Source organism: Pelophylax lessonae (assembly GCF_965119305.1).
Source record: "Pelophylax lessonae genome assembly, chromosome: 9".
NCBI classification, from domain to species: domain Eukaryota; kingdom Metazoa; phylum Chordata; class Amphibia; order Anura; family Ranidae; genus Pelophylax; species Pelophylax lessonae.
The window spans coordinates 267,068,196-267,088,549 of NC_138776.1; the positions used below are offsets into that span (position 1 = coordinate 267,068,196).

The 20,354-nt window shown below is 46.8% G+C and overlaps 3 protein-coding genes across 3 annotated transcripts in view; all 3 read right to left on the reverse strand.

The window, feature by feature from the left end:
• Window positions 1-11,803, reverse strand: part of LOC309562954 (uncharacterized protein) — a 109,017-nt gene extending 97,214 nt beyond the window's left edge. The window contains exon 1 of the mRNA XM_082267281.1: window positions 11,782-11,803. The gene's annotated coding sequence lies outside the window, so the exon portion shown is untranslated. The remainder of the gene's footprint in view (window positions 1-11,781) is intronic.
• The window catches only part of LOC309563965 (uncharacterized protein), a gene marked incomplete at both ends in the record, with an annotated part of 29,317 nt that extends 13,789 nt beyond the window's left edge, over window positions 1-15,528 (reverse strand). The window contains 3 exons of the mRNA XM_082268595.1: window positions 2,856-3,032; window positions 6,396-6,596; window positions 15,498-15,528. Coding sequence (XP_082124721.1) covers window positions 2,856-3,032; window positions 6,396-6,596; window positions 15,498-15,528 — 409 coding nt within the window. The remainder of the gene's footprint in view (window positions 1-2,855; window positions 3,033-6,395; window positions 6,597-15,497) is intronic.
• LOC309564451 (uncharacterized protein) overlaps window positions 1-20,354 on the reverse strand; it is a gene marked incomplete at both ends in the record, with an annotated part of 75,688 nt that overhangs the window by 16,591 nt on the left and 38,743 nt on the right. The gene's annotated exons all lie outside the window — the stretch shown is intronic.

Consider the following 20,354-nt stretch of genomic DNA (forward strand, 5'->3'; position numbering starts at 1 on the left):
CTGGCGACAAAGTGAGACAATCCTCTGAGGTTTTCCTCATCTCCCGTCCATGTACTAAAATAGAAATACAAAGATTATTACTAGACATCAGCAGATTGGTTCCCCTAAACCAGGACTCCGCCCACATCAGGTAGCTTTGTCTCTGAGGATCTTACAATTCCCCCCTCAAGGTAACCAGGAAATGGGTCCTCTGATCTCCTACCAGTTCATTTCTTTATTCATGGACCTTAGTCAGAGAGTGAAGAAACAACGAGAACTGTCTTTTATAGGAGTGACAGTGATGAGGGGATTATAGGACGAGTGTCCCCTCCCCCTCTATCACTCATTGCCATCTTCCCAACACAAAAAGTCCTGCACTTCCTTATTTAGTCCATGATTTAATCATGAATAACAGCAGGGCTGAGCCCCACCAGAGGTCAGAGAGTGAGGATGGGGCGAGAACAACCAAGATGAAGACTGGACTGATCCTGAAGACCACCATCATTGGGTTACTGACTCCTCCCTCATTATCACTAACTGTTTAAGGTTCCAAAGTTGGAGGATGTTATCACATTATTATCAACATGCAAAAGTCTGTCCTCCAATCAGATCATCAGATATAAAATATCCAGCTGGTAGGAAATGGGTGTAACAAAAGAGAATCCATATTATGTGTATATATAGCAGTGGGTAAAGGGGAGAGAGCAGAAGTCAGGAGTGTGTAATGTACAACATAGAGTATATAGTGCAGGGGTCAGGACTATGTAATGTTACAACACAGAGTATATAGTGCGGGGGTCAGGAGTATGTAATGTACAACACAGAGTATATAGTGCATGGGTCAGCAGTATGTGATGTACAACACAGTGTATATAGTGCAGGGGTCAGGAGAATGTAATGTACAACACATAGTATATACTGCAGGGGTCAGGAGTATGTAATGTACAACACATAGTATATACTGCAGGGGTCAGCAGTATGTAATGTACAACACAGAGTATATAGTGCAGGGTTCAAGAGTATGTAATGTATAACATAGAGTGTGTAGTGCAGGGGTCAGGGGTATGTAATGTACAACACAGAGTATATAGTGCAGGGGTTAGGGGTATGTAATTGTAAAAGATACAACAGACTATGCAGGCATATCCCTCCACCCGGGACAGCCAGCAAACAACAGTGCAAGTGACCCCGGGAAAATTACTCTGTCAGATATCTTACTACACCTGAACATGGGACAGAGACCCCAAGACACACGCCCCAGGTTCCTAGGTTGAGCAACACCAACATTTTGCTGCCAGCTGAACCCCAGAATCTCCATAAATCCAGTCTAGAGACATAAATTGTGTCTGCAGCACAGAGAAGGAAGATTATCCGAGAGAAATACAGGAATACAGGATGGGGAACACAGCTCAGGAAAGTGACCAGGGAATTACAGGCTGATGTCACCCAGTCCCCGCCCTAATCTGGACCAATCAGTGAGCAGTATGGGTGGAGGAATGTATTTAGTGTTAATGACCCACCTGTGCTGATCTCTGTAGGAGTGTCCTCCTCTATAAATGTCCCCGTTATTCCATCCTCCTCCATAGACTGCTGATCATCCCTCACATACGTCTCTTCTTCCGCTTTAACCTCAAACTCTATATCGATTGGATCTCCACTCTAAATCAAGAAAATGAGAGAGAGAATATCATCTGTAAAATATAAGCTTTATTATTGGGACATCACAAAAGAAATCCACACATTGTCTCCACGAGTCTGTGTTTTTTAAGCTCCGTCACACCAACCTTGCAAAAGAGAGGTATGGCGTGACCTTCCTGTGTGGAATCCCGGGAATACAGAGGACTGGGACATCTCTCTGGTGGGTTCCTGGTATTAGGTGGCTCCATCACATCCTTGTGTCCTTCTGAAATCTTCTCCATCACTCCATACTCCTCATCCTCCTCTTTATACTCTTCTTTAACTTCAATATTATCATCCTTTAGATGTCCACTCTAAATAAGTAGTAAAACATTAATTGTAACATACATGTTTGTGTATAAAGTAGAACCACCAGAGATTGTCAATCACCTACCTGATGATGGTGGGGGATGGTGTGACCTTCCTGTGTGGAATCCCGGGAATACAGAGGACGGGGACATCTCTCTGGTGGGTTCCCATTACTGGATCCATCTGTAGGAAACACACACACTGACTGAATACATTGTTTCTATGTGTTTATCAGATGATGGGGGATCTAGGTGGATCCTCCGTACTGCTCTCTCCTTTACAATAAAGTCTCCTCTTACCCGGTGATGTGAGGGGCGGCTGATTGTCCTTCTCTTTAACTGGCACCATTGTGGCACTCTTTTCCGTGGATTGATCACCTATCACATACGTCTCTTCTTCTGCTTTAACCTCAAATTCTATATCGATTGGATCTCCACTCTAAATCAAGAAAAAGAGAGAGAATATCATCTGTAAAATAAAGGCTTTATTATTGTGACATCACATTATAAAATCTACACATCGTCTCCATGAGTCTGTATTTTATCATTTCTAACACACCAACCTTTAAATATTGAGGGATGGTGTGATCCTCCTGTGTGGAATCCCGGGAATACAGAGGACGGGGACATCTCTCTGGTGGGTTCCTGTATCTGGATGACTTCATCATGTTGTCTTGGTGCAGATCTTTTTGGCCTTCCTCCATCACCCCATCCTCATCATCCTCCTCTTTTATCTCTTCTTTAACCTTAACTTTAGAATCTCTCAGGTTTCCACTCTGAATATAGAATAAAAATGACATCAATGGTAACAATGCAGATAATGTACAGATCCTAATGATACTATCAGTGATTGTTCCTCATCTACCTGATGATGGTGAGGGATGGTGTGACCTTCCTGTGTGGAATCCCGGGAATACAGAGGACGGGGACATCTCTCTGGTGGGTTCCTATTAGGTGGCTTCATCACATCCTTGTGTCCTCCTGAAAGCTCCTTCATCACTCCATACTCTTCATCCTCATCTTTATACTCTTCTTTAACAACAATATTATTATCCCCGAGGTTTCCACTCTGAATATATAATAAAATTGGTGGTTATATACTGCTCCAACCTCAATATAACCACTATATAGTAGTATAATAATAGCAGCTGGCACAAATCCTGAATAACAGATTAATAAAGAAAACAATAGGTGCAGCGCTCAAATAACAGTGAACAGTTCTCATAAAGTCTGCACACTAGGGTGAGATAGGAGATCAGAATTCAGCCAATCCCAGTAAAGATGTCAATCCAGGGGCCACCACCACCATTCACCCAGGTGTCAAAGCCTCTTACCAGAACTGACCGACCCCATTACAAACGTCAGTCTAACGCACACAAAATATCTCCTTTAGAATCCACACACAGTGCCCACAGCAATCCTTGGATCCCAGCCCGATGTTATACAGCAACAGACCTCAGATCAGGGAGATAGGAAGGCCTCCTCATAGTGTAGCACATTCAACAAACCGTTTATTATAAATAAAGGTGGCAACTTACACACTATCCAATGTACAAACGCTCATCTGGTGGTAAGCAGTGCCCTGATAACCAATAAGATGGGCGCCCCCCTGATGACGTCTGGTTATGACGAAACATGTAGGCGGAGCCTGGCGTGACGCTCGACAAACCGGAGGAGACGGCGGCCACCTTATTGGTTATCAGGGCACTGCTTACCACCAGATGAGCGTTTGTTTGATCGATCTTTGATGTAGAATCCACACACAGTCCCCACAGTGATCCTTGGATCCCAGCCCGATGTTATACAGCAACAGACCTCAGATCAGGGAGATAGGAAGGCCTCCTCATAGTGTAGCACATTCAACAAACCGTTTATTATAAATAAAGGTGGCAACTTACACACTATCCAATGTACAAACGCTCATCTGGTGGTAAGCAGTGCCCTGATAACCAATAAGATGGGCGCCCCCTGATGACGTCTGGTTATGACGAATCATGTAGGCAGAGCCTGGCTGGCGTGACGATCGACACACCGGAGGACAAGACGACCATCTTATTGGTTATCAGGGCACTGCTTACCACCAGATGAGCGTTTGTTTGATCTGAGGTCTGTTGCTGTATAACATCGGGCTGGGATCCAAGGATCGCTGTGGGGACTGTGTGTGGATTCTACAGGAGACCTTTTGTGTGTGTTAGACTGACCTTGGTAATGGGGGTCAGTCAGTTCCGATATAATAAAATTAATTGTAACAAACATGCTGGTATATGAACCATAATTATGGTTGTTCTCAACAGTTTGCCCCCCTTTAAGGAATTGGTAGTATACAGGATGCACCACATGAGTGACGCATTTCTTGTATTTCCTATTGGATTCATATTCTGTAACTGTAGGTGATAACAGACTGACCCAATCATAAAACAAAACATGGCAACAAGTAAACCAATGAAATGCCCCCCCCCCTTTTCAAAAGTCTGCATACCCGTAGTTCTTAATCCTGTGTATTGCCCCCTTTAGCATCAATGGCAGCGTTCAGTCTTCTGTAATAGTTGTCTATGAGGTCCTGAATTCTTGCAGGTGGTAGAGCTGCCCATTCGTCTTGGCACAATGCTTCCAAAGTCTTTGGTCATCTTGCATGAAGCACACGTTTGAGATCTCCATATATTAAGGTCAGTAGATGACCACTCCAGTACCTTCAGCACCTGCTGTAACCACTGGAGGGTCAGCTTGGCCTTGTGCTTAGGGTCACTGCCGTGGTGGAAAGTCCAAGAGCGTCCCACGGAGAGCTTACCAGCAGGAGAATGCAAATAGTCTCCCCAGTATTTTCTGGCAACATGCTGCATTCATCTTACCAACAATTTTCACAAGATTCCCTTTGCATTTAGAGCTCACATCCCCCCCCCCCCCAATCATCAGTGAGCAACCACTATGCTTCACAGTGGGTATGGTATTCTTGTCGCTATGTGATGGATTAGGTAAAATGTCTATTTTTCTATATGTAAACATGCTTTTTTATTCCTTACTAAAAATGGCCGCTAGCAGCTCCCCCTCCCATCGAGTGAAGCTCGTGTAACTAAGATGGCACCTCCATCCAGGCCTACACCCAAGATGATGACACCTAGATCCTGGAGGAAGTTTACCTTACATGGACATGACCAATCAGAAGCTACAAGCAATCAGATAACGCTATGCTTATGACGCACTTGCCCACGACACTAGCCGCTCACCTATATAACCCTACGTATCCCGTAGCAATAAAGGAAGTATCACTTACCTGAACACATTTCAGTGTGGTTCTTCTCGTGCATGCACCAGATTATATAGGCCAAACCAGGAAGGGGGCAGATACTCACCAGATGATTTGTCTGATCCAAAACAGCTATAGGCCTTGTTGACCGCTCTCCAAACATAGCGCATACGATTGTGACCATAAAGCTCTATTTTGGTCTGGTCACTTCAGATTGCAGTGTGCCAGGAGCTGGGAACTGTGTCAAGGTGTTGTCAACTATATTTTAACCGGACTTTTTTTGTGGAATTGGCACAGTAAAGGCTTCTTTCTGGCAACTCAACCATGCAGCTCATTTTTGTTCAAGTATTGTATTGTGCTCCTTGAAACAACCACCGTGTCTTTTTCCAGAGCAGCCTGTATTTCTCCTGAGGTTTTTTTATGAATCCCAAACAATTCTTCTGGTAGTTGTGGCTGCAATCTTTCTTGGTCTACGTGACCTTGGCTTGGTATCAAGAGCTCACTGAATTTTTCACTTCTTAATAAGTGATTAAACAGTACTGACTGGCATATTCAAGGCTTTGGATATCTTTTTATATCCTCTGCCGTCTTTATAAAGTTCAATTACCTTGTTACGCAGGTCTTTTGACAGTTCTTTTTTTCTCCCCATTATTATTATTATTAATATTATATAGGATTTATATAGTGCCGACAGTTTACGCAGCGCTTTACAACTTGAGGGTAGACAGTACAAATACAATACACTTTAATACAGGAGGAATCAGAGGGCCCTGCTCGTTAGAGCATGGCTCAGTATCTAGCCTGTTCAGTAGATCCATGTGAGAGCCAACAAACTCATTGACTATTTATACATGGACACTAATTGAAATGTAAAAAGCCATAGATGTGGGAAATTAACTTTTAATTGCCATCTGAACCTGTGTGCGTCACCTTGTGTATCTGTACCAAGGCCAAACCTTCCAGGGGAAGGAAACTTTTCATCAGGGCCATTTGGGGGATTTATGCTATCATTAGGATTTAAAAGGAGCCAAACAAATATGTGATAACAATTGGCTTCATATTATCACTATCCTTAATTTTTTTTGGCTTGATCAGTCATATCCTAATATTAACGACAACGTTTCACCATTTCTGCCAGAGGAGGCAAACTTTTGAGCACAGCTGTACCAATAATTGACAATCATCTATCTGATGATGGTGAGGGATGGTGTGACCTTTCTGTGTGGAATCCCGGGAATACAGAGGACGGGGACATCTCTCTGGTGGCTTCCCATTACTGGATCCACCTACCTGATGATGGTGGGGGATGGTGTGATCTTCCTGTGTGGAATCTCGGGAATACAGAGGACGGGGACATCTCTCTGGTGGGTTCCCATTACTGGATCCATCTGTAGGAAACACACACACTGACTGAATACATTGTTTCTATGTGTTTATCAGATGATGGGGGATCTAGGTGGATCCTCCGTACTGCTCTCTCCTTTACAATAAAGTCTCCTCTTACCCGCTGATGTGAGGGGCGGCTGATTCTCCATCATGACGTTCTTGTAGAGATCCTTGTGTCCTTCTAAATACTCCCACTCCTCCATGGAGAAATAGACAGTGACATCCTGACACCTTATAGGAACCTGACACACACAATAATACAGTCACCATCCAGACACATCCCTTGTCTGTTACTGGATAATGTCCCAGAATTCCCATCATCGCTCACCTCTCCTGTCCGGAGCTCGATGATCTCTTTGGTGACTTCTAGAATCTTCTTTTTATTTCTCTATTCTATCAGGGAGGGAGGTGGAGGCAATGTGATGGTCATATGATCTCCAGACTTCACAGGAGGAAAATTCTAGATTTGAACACAAATAGTTAAATAAAATGACATTCCCAGAATCTAACACTTCAGGCTGAGGTAGAATTCCATAGGGTAAAAACTTGTTGTAGGCATTCTGACATCATTACATACAATGCAGGAACAAGAGTCCTGCTTTGTATATGAGGATGGCGCGGGTCCACCCACGACCTAAGAGCATCGAAAAGTAAGAAAAGAGCCGGATGGAGGGACATTTGGATATTTACTACTGACCTCTGAACTCTGTTACTTGCCACTGACCGCTGAACTCTCCAATACTTACTACTGACTTCTGAACTCCCTGTTACTAACTACTGACCTTTGAACTCTCTGATACTCACTAATGACCTCTGAACTCTCTGTTGAATACTACTGACCTCTGAACTCTCCAATATTTACTACTGACCTCTGAACTCTCCGATACTAATATCCTCTGAACTCTCTGATACTTACTAATGACCTCTGAACTCTCTGTTGAATACTACTGACCTCTGAACTCTCCAATATTTTCTATTGACTTCTGAACTCCCTGTTAAATACTACTGACCTCTGAACTCCCAGTTGAATACTACTGACCTCTGAACTCTTCGATACTTACTAATGACCTCTGAACTCTCCATTTTTTGAAACTGACCCCTGAACTCTGCATTAATTACTACTGACCTCTGAACCCTGCCTCACTCAATACTAACCTCTGAACTGTCTGTTACTAACTACTGACCTCTGACCTCTCCAATATTTACTACTGGCCTCTGAAGTCTGAACTCTCTGATACTTCTGACCTCTTAATTCTCTTTTACTTTCTACGGACCCCTGACCTCTGAGTCACTTACTTCTGACCTCAAAGGTCAGGTGAGGCAGAGTTCAGAGATCAGTACTAGGCGAGGCAGAATTCAGAGGTCAGTAGTAGATAAGGCAGAGTTCAGAGGTCAGTAGAAGGTTAGGCAGAATTCAGAGGTCAGTAGTAGATCAGGCAGAGGTCAGTGCTAGATAAGACAGAGTTCAGAGGTCAGTGCTAGGTGAGGCAGAGTTCAGGGGACAGTGCTAGGTGAGGCAGAGTTCAGGGGTCAGTGCTAGGTGAGGCAGAGTTCAGGGGTCAGTACTAGGTGAGGCAGAGTTCAGGGGTCAGTGCTAGGTGAGGCAGAGTCCAGAGGTCAGTACTAGGTGAGGCAGAGTTCAGTACTAGGCGAGGCAGAATTCAGAGGTCAGTAGTAGGTAAGGCAGAGTTCAGAGGTCAGTAGTAGGTTAGGCAGAGTTCAGGGGTCAGTCCTAGGTGAGGCAGAGTTCAGTACTAGGTGAGGCAGAGTTACGGGGTCAGTAGTAGGTTAGGCAGAGTTCAGAGGTCAGTAGTAGGTGAGGCAGAGTTCAGAGGTCAGTCCTAGGTGAGGCAGAGTTCAGAGGTCAGTCCTAGGTGAGGCAGAGTTCAGGGGTCAGTACTAGGTGAGGCAGAGTTCAGGGGTCAGTAGTAGGTTAGGCAGAGTTCAGAGGTCAGTAGTAGGTGAGGCAGAGTTCAGAGGTCAGTCCTAGGTGAGGCAGAGTTCAGAGGTCAGTCCTAGGTGAGGCAGAGTTCAGGGGTCAGTCCTAGGTGAGGCAGAGTTCAGGGGTCAGTACTAGGTGAGGCAGAGTTCAGGGGTCAGTAGTAGGTTAGGCAGAGTTCAGAGGTCAGTAGTAGGTGAGGCAGAGTTCAGAGGTCAGTCCTAGGTGAGGCAGAGTTCAGGGGTCAGTCCTAGGTGAGGCAGAGTTCAGGGGTCAGTACTAGGTGAGGCAGAGTTCAGGGGTCAGTGCTAGGTGAGGCAGAGTCCAGAGGTCAGTACTAGGTGAGGCAGAGTTCAGTACTAGGCGAGGCAGAATTCAGAGGTCAGTAGTAGGTAAGGCAGAGTTCAGAGGTCAGTAGTAGGTTAGGCAGAGTTCAGGGGTCAGTCCTAGGTGAGGCAGAGTTCAGTACTAGGTGAGGCAGAGTTACGGGGTCAGTAGTAGGTTAGGCAGAGTTCAGAGGTCAGTAGTAGGTGAGGCAGAGTTCAGAGGTCAGTCCTAGGTGAGGCAGAGTTCAGAGGTCAGTCCTAGGTGAGGCAGAGTTCAGGGGTCAGTCCTAGGTGAGGCAGAGTTCAGGGGTCAGTACTAGGTGAGGCAGAGTTCAGGGGTCAGTAGTAGGTTAGGCAGAGTTCAGAGGTCAGTAGTAGGTGAGGCAGAGTTCAGAGGTCAGTCCTAGGTGAGGCAGAGTTCAGAGGTCAGTCCTAGGTGAGGCAGAGTTCAGGGGTCAGTCCTAGGTGAGGCAGAGTTCAGGGGTCAGTACTAGGTGAGGCAGAGTTCAGGGGTCAGTAGTAGGTTAGGCAGAGTTCAGAGGTCAGTAGTAGGTGAGGCAGAGTTCAGAGGTCAGTCCTAGGTGAGGCAGAGTTCAGGGGTCAGTCCTAGGTGAGGCAGAGTTCAGGGGTCAGTCCTAGGTGAGGCAGAGTTCAGGGGTCAGTAGTAGGTTAGGCAGAGTTCAGGGGTCAGTCCTAGGTGAGGCAGAGTTCAGAGGTCAGTAGTAGGTGAGGCAGAGTTCAGAGGTCAGTCCTAGGTGAGGCAGAGTTCAGAGGTCAGTCCTAGGTGAGGCAGAGTTCAGGGGTCAGTACTAGGTGAGGCAGAGTTCAGGGGTCAGTAGTAGGTTAGGCAGAGTTCAGGGGTCAGTCCTAGGTGAGGCAGAGTTCAGGGGTCAGTCCTAGGTGAGGCAGAGTTCAGGGGTCAGTAGTAGGTTAGGCAGAGTTCAGGGGTCAGTACTAGGTGAGGCAGAGTTCAGGGGTCAGTCCTAGGTGAGGCAGAGTTCAGGGGTCAGTAGTAGGTTAGGCAGAGTTCAGGGGTCAGTCCTAGGTGAGGCAGAGTTCAGGGGTCAGTCCTAGGTGAGACAGAGTTCAGGGGTCAGTAGTAGGTGAGGCAGAGTTCAGGGGTCAGTAGTAGGTGAGGCAGAGTTCAGGGGTCAGTACTAGGTGAGGCAGAGTTCAGAGGTCAGTCCTAGGTGAGGCAGAGTTCAGGGGTCAGTCCTAGGTGAGGCAGAGTTCAGGGGTCAGTCCTAGGTGAGGCAGAGTTCAGGGGTCAGTCCTAGGTGAGGCAGAGTTCAGGGGTCAGTCCTAGGTGAGGCAGAGTTCAGAGGTCAGTAGTAGGTGAGGCAGAGTTCAGGGGTCAGTACGAGGTGAGGCAGAGTTCAGGGGTCAGTAGTAGGTTAGGCAGAGTTCAGGGGTCAGTACGAGGTGAGGCAGAGTTCAGGGGTCAGTAGTAGGTGAGGCAGAGTTCAGGGGTCAGTAGTAGGTTAGGCAGAGTTCAGAGGTCAGTAGTAGGTGAGGCAGAGGTCAGTCCTAGGTGAGGCAGAGTTCAGGGGTCAGTAGTAGGTTAGGCAGAGTTCAGGGGTCAGTCCTAGGTGAGGCAGAGTTCAGAGGTCAGTCCTAGGTGAGGCAGAGTTCAGGGGTCAGTACTAGGTGAGGCAGAGTTCAGAGGTCAGTACTAGGTGAGGCAGAGTTCAGGGGTCAGTAGTAGGTGAGGCAGAGTTCAGGGGTCAGTAGTAGGTGAGGCAGAGTTCAGGGGTCAGTAGTAAGTGACTGTCTGTCTCACCTCTGCACTGATGACCTCTGTTCTTCTCCCTGGACTAATTTCTCAGGGTACTGCAGCTCCGACTCCTCAATCATTCTCCTATTCCCTGGCCCAGTAGCTGGAGCTAAATTGCATCTAATCATAACTCCAACTACTGGACCAGGGAATAGGAGAAGGTGTTGAGGAACAGAAGTAAGCCAATCCTCTTTCTGTGTCTCCTCTGCAGCTCTGCTCGTCGTCACAGGCAGCTACAGAGGAAGCGCTGTTTGTTTATACCGGGGAGGGGCGGGTTCTAAAGACCTGCACAGGGGGTAGAGAGGTGGGGTTATGATTGGCTTTATACTAGGTTGGGGCGGGTTCTAAAGACCTGCACAGGGGGTGGGGAGGTGGGGCTATGATTGGATTTATACTGGGGAGGGGGCGGGTTCTAAAGACCTGCACAGGGGGTGGGGCTATGATTGGCTTTATACTTGGGAGGGACGGGTTCTAAAGACCTGCACAGGGGGTGGGGCTATGATTGGCTTTATACTGGGGAGGGACGGGTTCTAAAGACCTGCACAGGGGGTGGGGAGATGGGGCTATGATTGGCTTTATACTGGGGAGGGGGCGGGTTCTAAAGACCTGCACAGGGGGTGGGGAGATGGGGCTATGATTGGCTTTATACTAGAGAGGGGGCGGCATGAACAGTGCTTAAGTGGAGCAGGGTGACGGAATGTGCTCTTACGCTCGGCTCCGGGACTTAGCCCTGGTTGGGTTGACACCGGAACTTAATCCAAATCTCAGGACGGTCCCACCCAATACGGGGCGGTTGGGAAGTGTGATTAAAGTGGTATAATCCATTAGTATAGACTGATGAGGTGAGAAAGTGACATCTCCCCGTAAGTGGGGGAATTTTCTTTCCCTGAAGGGGGTTAATCTAGGTTTCCACATGATATATGTATGTATCATCATCAGCTGGAGATAAAAGATGTCACAGTGACTATGACGGAACATGACGGGGGGGGGGGGGTTACTGGGTGTAAATAGAAAATAAGATATGTATGTATGAATGTGAATTAGGGACCTTAGATCAATGTGAATGTACAATGTATATGTAAAGCGCTGCGTAAATTGACAGCGCTATATAAGTACCTGAAATAATAATAATAATAAGATCTTATTACCTCCTCTGCTGCCACTTCCAGCAATGTCTCCTCTCTACTTCCTCCCAACTCACCTTTCACCCGGAACTTCCTGTCTGCACCTGACATCCCTTCCTGTCTGTCCTCTATAGAAAGAAGTGAGATCACCACCTTGTGGAGCTCAGAGGAACTGCAGCCCCGAGAAACGTCTCGTAGTGTGACCACGGCCTTGTGCTGTGTGTGTATGTACTGTATATCCTTATAGATGGGGTCATCTCCAATCCCACCAAGGGGGAGAGAAATATATTACTGCCAATACCAGCCTTTCTCAGCCAGGGTTCCTCCAAAGGTTTCTAGGGGTTCCATGAGCAAAGAACAATTTCACTCTCTCAGAATGATTTTGTGATGACGTCAGAATGTCCTTCTCAAACTGACCACTGATATAAGGGGGTCCTTCTCCTATTGGTCACCAATGTAAAGGACCACTATACTGACCACTGATATAAGGGGGTCCTTCTCCTATTGGTCACCAATGTAAGGGTCACTACAATGACCACTGATATAAGGGAGGCCCTTCTCCTATTGGTCACCAATGTAAAGGACCACTACACTAACCACTGATATAAGTGGGTCCTTCTCCTATTGGTCACCAATGTAAAGGATCACTACAATGACCACTGATATAAGGGGGTCCTTCTCTCATTGGTCACTACTAGGGACCACTGCACTGACTACTGATATAAGGGTTTTCTTCCCTTACTGGTCACCAATGTAAAGGACCACTACATTGACCACTGATATAAAGGGATCCTTCTCCTAATGGTCACAAATGTAAAAGACCAATAATTCGACCACTTGGAATGAGGTCCATGCCTGGACAGGGTTTGGCTTGTTTACAGACCTAAATGAGTATTCAGCCAAGTGGAACCTCCAGCTTCAGTGTTACAACCACTACTTAATGTGGCAGCTTCCCCCTCAGGTTTCCTGAGGTGTCATTGTCTATATAAAGGAAGGGGGCAAGTAAAATGGTGACATCATTGCTCAAATATGACTATGTGACCATTTTCAAGCAATGATGTAACGCTCCATTCCACGCCCATTTGCTTATGTGGTTGGGAAATCCCCTCCATGTACTTGAATGGGCCGGGAGAGGTCAGTGGTTGGTAAGGACGCAGTGGGTGCAAGCAACTGGTGCTTCCTTAGCAACCATTGACAGTTGGAAGCTGTCAGGTTTGTCCATGCCAAAGGACCTAAACGTTCATCCCTACTAGTGACTATATGAATGGCGTGGCTGTAACACTCTACACACAGGGCTGTATATAATAAGCTCCTGAAGACTGCACTCTTTAAGTTGGGGCATATATGACATATTCCTGACCACTGCACTCTTTAGGTTGGGCCATATATGACATATTCCTGACCACCGTAGTTTGTACTCCAGCCTGTATAAGATATACTTCTGACCGCTATACTAAGTATAATGAGCTGTATATGTAGAGCTACCCCGTAGAAACCGTTGGTTAGGATAGATCCTCTGTTCTTTGCCCTGGCCACTTTGAGAACTTCAGCCCCTTTGACACACCAGGTTGAGTGTACAAAGCATGCAAAATTATACAAAATCACTAACGGCAATACTTAGTACCCAGTAGTAGTACTATAGCAATGAAAACAGGCACAGAACCAGGTAGTAAGGTGCGAACCTAATATATTGTCACCTGATATGGTTGGTAATGAAGAACAGAATTCAATTGAAAAGTGGTAATACCACAATCGAGCATACAGGGTGTTTAGCAATAAGGACTAGACAGAAGATGACCTTTGGCATCCAGAACAGCATTAACAGCAGCAGGGTCACCTATGGTGCGGCAGTGAGCAGTAATATACTGTAGCTTGATATACCAAACACAAGGAACTATACTGCCAAAGTGCATTGCTGGCGACTATGCTAGGCCCAGACCAACTGGGTGTGCACTGTCCATAGAAATGAAGAAAATGGGAGAAGGGAATAAATAAACTTGCAAGATGGTTTTACATGAGGGGCGGTCCTTTATGCTGTTCTTCTGCTGGCTATCATCGGGGCCCTTTAGTAAGCGTTGGTGCACTAAAAGTCATTGTAAAGTCTTTTTTTTTTTCTCCAAGAACAAACATGTTATACTTGGCTGCCCTGTGCAGTGGATTTGCAGAGTGGCCGAGGTCCTCCTCTTCTCGGGTCTCTCTTCGCTGCTTCTAGCCCCTCCATCCTGTCGAGTGCCCCCACAACAAGCAGCTCACTATCGGGGCACCCGAACCGAGCTGCAGCTCCGTGTGTCCATTCAGACACAGAGCTGTTGTTAGGCCCCGCCCCCTCTCCCCCGATTGGCTAACTGACTTTGATTGACAGCAGCAGAAGCCAAGGGCGCCGTTGCTGTGTCTCAGCCATTAGGGAGGGAGAGTTCTGGATGGCCGAGGGACTTGTGGACATCGCTGGATAGAGAGGGGGCTCGGGTAAGTATTATGGGGGTGAGGGAGGCTGCTACACACAGATTTGTTATCCCAATGCATGCACCTTCTGACTTTACAACCACTTTAATGAAAATTTGAATGCAATAGCATGCAGTATAAGTGCAGAAAAGATGCAGTAAAGGTGCAGTATAGGTGTGGTACAGGTGCACTATATTTAATGTCCTGCCTCCAGTAACTCAGTCCCTACTAGCAGTGTGAACAATGTGCTTTGAGCCCTCTCACCAATCCCTGTGGTTCAGCTGTGAACTCTAACTGTAGAAAGGAGGCCACATTCCACAGAATGGCTCCGGTGACCAGCAGTGGGAATTAGAGAGTGAGAGGAGGCTTTGTTCTCCCTGTGGCAACGGTGCAGATGTCATAACTGTGGTCTATGCTGCCCCAGGTGTCTCCCCCCCCCCCCCCCAGGCCTCAGTCTGCCCTCTGTGCATCAGGACCGATGTGAACATCTTAGCTCAAAGAGGAAGAGGTTTCTAGTGCAGTCTGGTAAAAGATATTCCACCACTCCACTTCCTTCTCAATGTCCTATGGGAGCTGTATTGTAAAGGTTCATAAATCCCATTCTGTGATTGATGTTGCAGACTACAATTCCCATGATCCTCCATGTTCTGCATAAAAGTCCATAGGCTTTCCTAGCTATAGTTATCCCTCTGCTGACTGGAGGGGATAGTGCAACACAACATTCAACATAACGGCTAATATGCCGCACTAATGAGCGCTGATAGGTGGCATTGACATGTGGCACTGATGAGCACTGATAGGCGGCACTAATGAGGTGGCACCTATGGGCACTGATGAGGAGACACTAATATGCTGCCCTAATGGGCACTGAAAGGCAGCAATGACTGGTATCACTCATGGGCACAGATTGGTGTTACTGATGGGGCTGCACTGATGATCAGTGCCCTGATTACCTGTACAGATCTCCGCTGTGAGGAAATGCCGCTGATTGGCTCGCCTCTCCTCATGCTCTGTCAGTGTGAGGTGAGGAGAGCCGATAAACGGCACTTCTGTGTTTACATGTGACAGGCTGTGATTGGACACAGCCGATCACATGGGTGAAGAGTCGCGTCATCCACTCCTTACTGAGATCGGGGTCGCGACCTGCCATAGGAACAAGGCTCGACCACAATGGCCACACTGCACATCATATGACATCGTCCCAGAACGAGAGGGGATCCCGCCCTCCATCATTTTACTATATGGTGGGTGGGAGGTGGTTAATGCATTAGCATGCCCCTCACCCACCTTTTACTTACTTGAGCCCTCATTCGATCTGGCGCTGTACATGTCTGCAGCTATTCTCTCCCCTAACTTCTGGGTCTCACTGGCTTTGCTGGGGCACCCAGTGCTGTTAAATTAAGCCTGTGACGATTGAGCGGGGCTGTCTCGCTGTCTGTGCCGATGGACTCTGCAGCAGGGCTCGGGAGCGATCACGCAGGAGTGCCTCCATCAGGGCCGTAGATAATTTTTTTTCCTGCCACGCTCTGACAAATTGTGGTGTGTATATATACAGTATATACAGTGCCCCCAGCAGGCACATCTGTTAGTGAAGCACACATGGCTTCAATGTAAGCCGGGCCCTGACGGTCAGCCTTGTGAATGAGACAGGTGGTCTACCCAGCAGCAGTGTGGCTCCCACAGCTGATAGACTACACTAGCCTACCTGCTGTGAAATTGACTGATGCTCTGGGGGGGGTTGGAGCCCCCTGTCCCCCCCCCCCCTTATCTATGCCCCTGGCCTCCATGGGAAGCAGCTTCCAATGGGGGGCATTGAACAGAGAGGAGGGGCCAGGAGCGCCGATGGGTGACCGGAGAAGAGGAGGTCCGTGGCTGCTCTGTGCATTTCCATTACACAGAGCGGGTAAGTATAGAGATGTTTGTTACTTATAAAAAAAATATTATAATTATGTGATAAAGAGACCCGTAAGTGTTTGTGAAAGTTTCCCCCACAAAACGCACTCAGCCAATGAAAGGTAAGGACTCAATTTTTATTTTTCTCCTGCTATCAATGGCCAACACGGGACAACACTTCATCCATGTCTTTGGTGATCTCTGATCTCCTTATGAAGTGTTTCTTACATGATGAAGATCAGCCATGGAGTATATCTGAGGTGTATATCAGGGTGTGCTTCTTGCACACATGTCCACCAACATTCATATAGAAGACATTTCCCGCACTCAAGGCACTAATACACCTCCAGGGTTGTGTGGGACCCCTGATGTACAGAAGACAGGACTCCAGTGAGGAACAATTCCCTCACTCAGGACAGGAAAGTGGCTTCTCCCCCGTGTGATATCTCTGATGTCTGGAAAGATGGCACTTGTGTGCAAAACATTTCCCGCACTCAGGACAGGAATACGGCTTCTCCCCTGTGTGAGTCCTCTGATGTCTATAAAGACTGCACTTCTGTGAAAAACACTTCCCGCACTCAGGACAGGAATACGGCTTCTCCCCCGTGTGAGATCTCTGATGCTTGACAAGTTCTGATTCTTGTACGAAACGTTTCCCGCACTCAGGACAGGAATACGGCTTCTCGCCTGTGTGAAACCTCTGATGTTTGACAACTTGTGATTTTTCTACAAAACATTTTCCGCACACAGGACAGGAAAATGGCTTCTCACCTGTGTGCAATCTCTGATGTCTGCAAAGGTGTGACTTCTCTGAAAAACATTTCCCGCATTCAGGACAGGAATATGGTTTATTCCCCGTGTGCAATCTCTGATGTGTGTAAAGATTGGACTTCTGTGCAAAACATTTTCCGCACTCAGGACAGGAATACGGCTTCTCACCCTTGTGCGATTTCTGATGTCTTTGAAGATTGGACTTTTGCGAAAAACATTTCCCGCACTCAGGACAGGAATACGGCTTCTCGCCCGTGTGAGACCTCTGATGTGTGACAAGTTCTGAGTTTTGTATAAAACATTTCCCGCACTCAGAACAGGAATATGGTTTTTCCACTATGTGAGACCTTTTATGTTTTACCAGTTCTGATTTTTCTACAAAACATTTCCCACACTCAGAACAGGAATACGGCTTCTGCCCTGTGTGCAATTTCAGTCTGCAACGATGTGGCTTATCTGAAAAACATTTCCCGCACTCAAGGCAGGAATACGGCTTCTCCCCTGTGTGCAATTTATGATGAGCGTGAAGACTGGACTTCACTGAAAAACATTTCCCGCACTCAGGACACGAATAAGGCTTTCCCCTTGTATGAGTTCTTTTATGCACAATAAGCCTGGAGTGGAAACGGAAACACTTCCCGCACTCAGTACAGGAAAATCTCTTATCTGTTGGAAGGACGGCACCACCCCCCACAGTCTGACATTCCTCAGGATAAGAGGAATGCGATGGTCTGGCACCGTCCCTCACAGTCTGAGGTTCCTCAGGATAAGGGGAATACGATGGTCCGGCACTGTCCCTCACAGTCTGAGGTTCCTCAGGATAAGAGGAATACGATGGTCCATCTACACTGTTTGGTGCCGAATGGACATTTGAGGTAGCCGGGTTTTCTCCTGGACTATACTGTGTGATGTCCTCATCTTCTACTTTACAGTCTGGAAACAAAGCGAGACAATCCTCTGAGGTTTTCCTCATCTCCCGTCCATCTACTAAAATAGAAATACAAAGATTATTACTAGACATCAGCAGATTCACAAGAAGTCCCGCACTTCCTTATTTAGTCCATGATTTAGTCATGAATAACAGCGGGGCTCAGCCCCACCAGAGGTCAGAGAGTGAGGATGGTGGGAGAACAACCAAGATGAAGACTCAGGACACAACCCCCAGGTGCCCAGGTCAAGCAATGCCTATGAAAATCAACATTTTGCTTCCAGCTGAACCCCAAAATCCATATAAATCCAATTTAGATACACAAATTGTTTTTGCAGCACTGAGAAGGAAGATTAAACGAAATAAATACAGGAATACAGAGGACGGGGACATCTCTCTGGTGGGTTCCCATTACTGGATCCATCTGTGGGAAACACACACACTGACTGAATACATTGTTTCTATGTGTTAATCAGATGATGGGGGATCTAGGTGGATCCTCCGTACTGCTCTCTCCTTTACAATAAAGTCTCCTCTTACCCGGTGATGTGAGGGGCGGCTGATTCTCCATCATGACGTCCTTGTAGAGATCCTTGTGTCCTTCTAAATACTCCCACTCCTCCATGGAGAAATAGACAGTGACATCCTGACACCTTATAGGAACCTGACACACACAATGATACAGTCACCATCCAGACACATCCCTTGTCTGTTACTGGATAATGTCCCAGAATTCCCAGCACCGCTCACCTCTCCTGTCAGCAACTCCATCATCTTCTTGGCGACTTCTAGAATCTTCTGCATGTTGTGTCTCTCAGGTTGTAGGGAGTCACATGGAGGCACTGTGATGGTCATATGATCACCTGATTTCAGAAGAGGACATCTCTGTATTGGAGAACCAATAGGAATATCATGTTAGAATCCCAGAATCCTCCTCACCTCTCCGGTCAGGTCTGTCTTTTATTAATAGAGATAAGAGTGAAGTCATGTGACCTCCCAGAATCCTCCTCACCTCTCCGGTCAGCAGGTAGATGATCTCCAGGGTGAAGTTTAGTAACCTCTTAGTCATGTGACTCCGATCCTCCTCCATCCTCATTCGTGCCGTCATTTGATCTATACTGATTTCTGCCAAGACAGGTAAGGAAGATAACTGATATATATTTAAGAGTGGGGGAATATTCTCACCTTGAAGGGGTAATATAGGTTTGCACACTATATATGTGTGTATCATCATCTTCTGGAGATAAAAGACGTCACAGTGATTATGGAGGAAGAGGACGGACATGACGGGGGGGGGGGGGGGTTGTGTAAAAATAAAAATTTGGTCTTATTACCTCCTCTGCTGCCACTTCCAGCAATGTCTCCTCTCTACTTACTCCCGACTCAACTCAATTTATACCTGACATCACTTCCTGTCTTCCATAGAGACTTCCCGTCTGGGTAGAAGTGATATCACCATCTTGTGGAGCTCAGAGAAATTGCAGTCTCGTAGTGTGAGCACGCCCTTGTGCTGTGTATGTACTGTATATCCTTATAAATGGGGTCATCTCCTCTCCCACCAAGAAGGATAGAAATATATTACTGCCTAGTTCAGCCTTTCTCAGCCAGGGTTCATCCAAAGGTTTCTAGGGGTTCCTTGAGAAATTAACAGTTTCTGTGTCTCATTAATAACTGACATCAATGATCTGTAACGGAGGTAGTATTTCCTGATAATGATGTAAGAACGTCCTATTCACACTGACTACTGATATAGGAGGCCCTTCTCCCATTGGTCACCAATGTAATAGACCACTACAGTGACCACTGGTAAAAGAAGATCCTTCTCCTATAGGTCATAAAGGTAAGAGATCGATAAACGTCTCCTTTGGAATGAGATCCGAGTTTGGACTGAACCCATGTTTGTACAGAATGTGGCTTGTTTGGAGGGTTAATGAATGGCTGAACTAAATGGGTTTTCGGCCAAGTCGAACCTCCAACTGCAGTATTATTACCAATGCCAAATGTGGCAGCTTCCTGATCAGGTTCTCCTAGGTGTAATCAGCTATATAAAGGGGGCAGGTATAATGGTGACATCATTGTTCAGACATGGCCATGTCACCATATCCAGGCAATAGTGCTCCTTTACCTGCCCATTTGCTTATGTGATCAGGGATTCCCAGCCATGGGTGTAAAATTGGCCTGGTGGTGTCAGTGGTTGGTAAGGACGCAGCAGGTCCAAGCAGCTGCTGCTTCCTTAGCAACCATTGGCAGTCAGAAGCTGTCATGTCCATCCATGCCAAAGGCCCTAAACTTTCATTCCAAATAATGACTATATGACCGGCATGGTTCCAATACTCTACTCCAGGAGTCCCCAAACTTTCCATGCAAAGGGCCAGTTTATCATCTATCAGACTTCAGGGGGGCCAGACTGTGGCCATCGGGAGGTAGAAAATGTCCCCACATCAGTTGGCGTAAACAATGCCCCATTTTTGATGTCAGTAGAAGGAACTGTACCCCATCTTTGGTGTTATTTGGAGGAACTGTGCCCCAATTGTTGATGTCATTGGTATGAATTGTGCCCTCT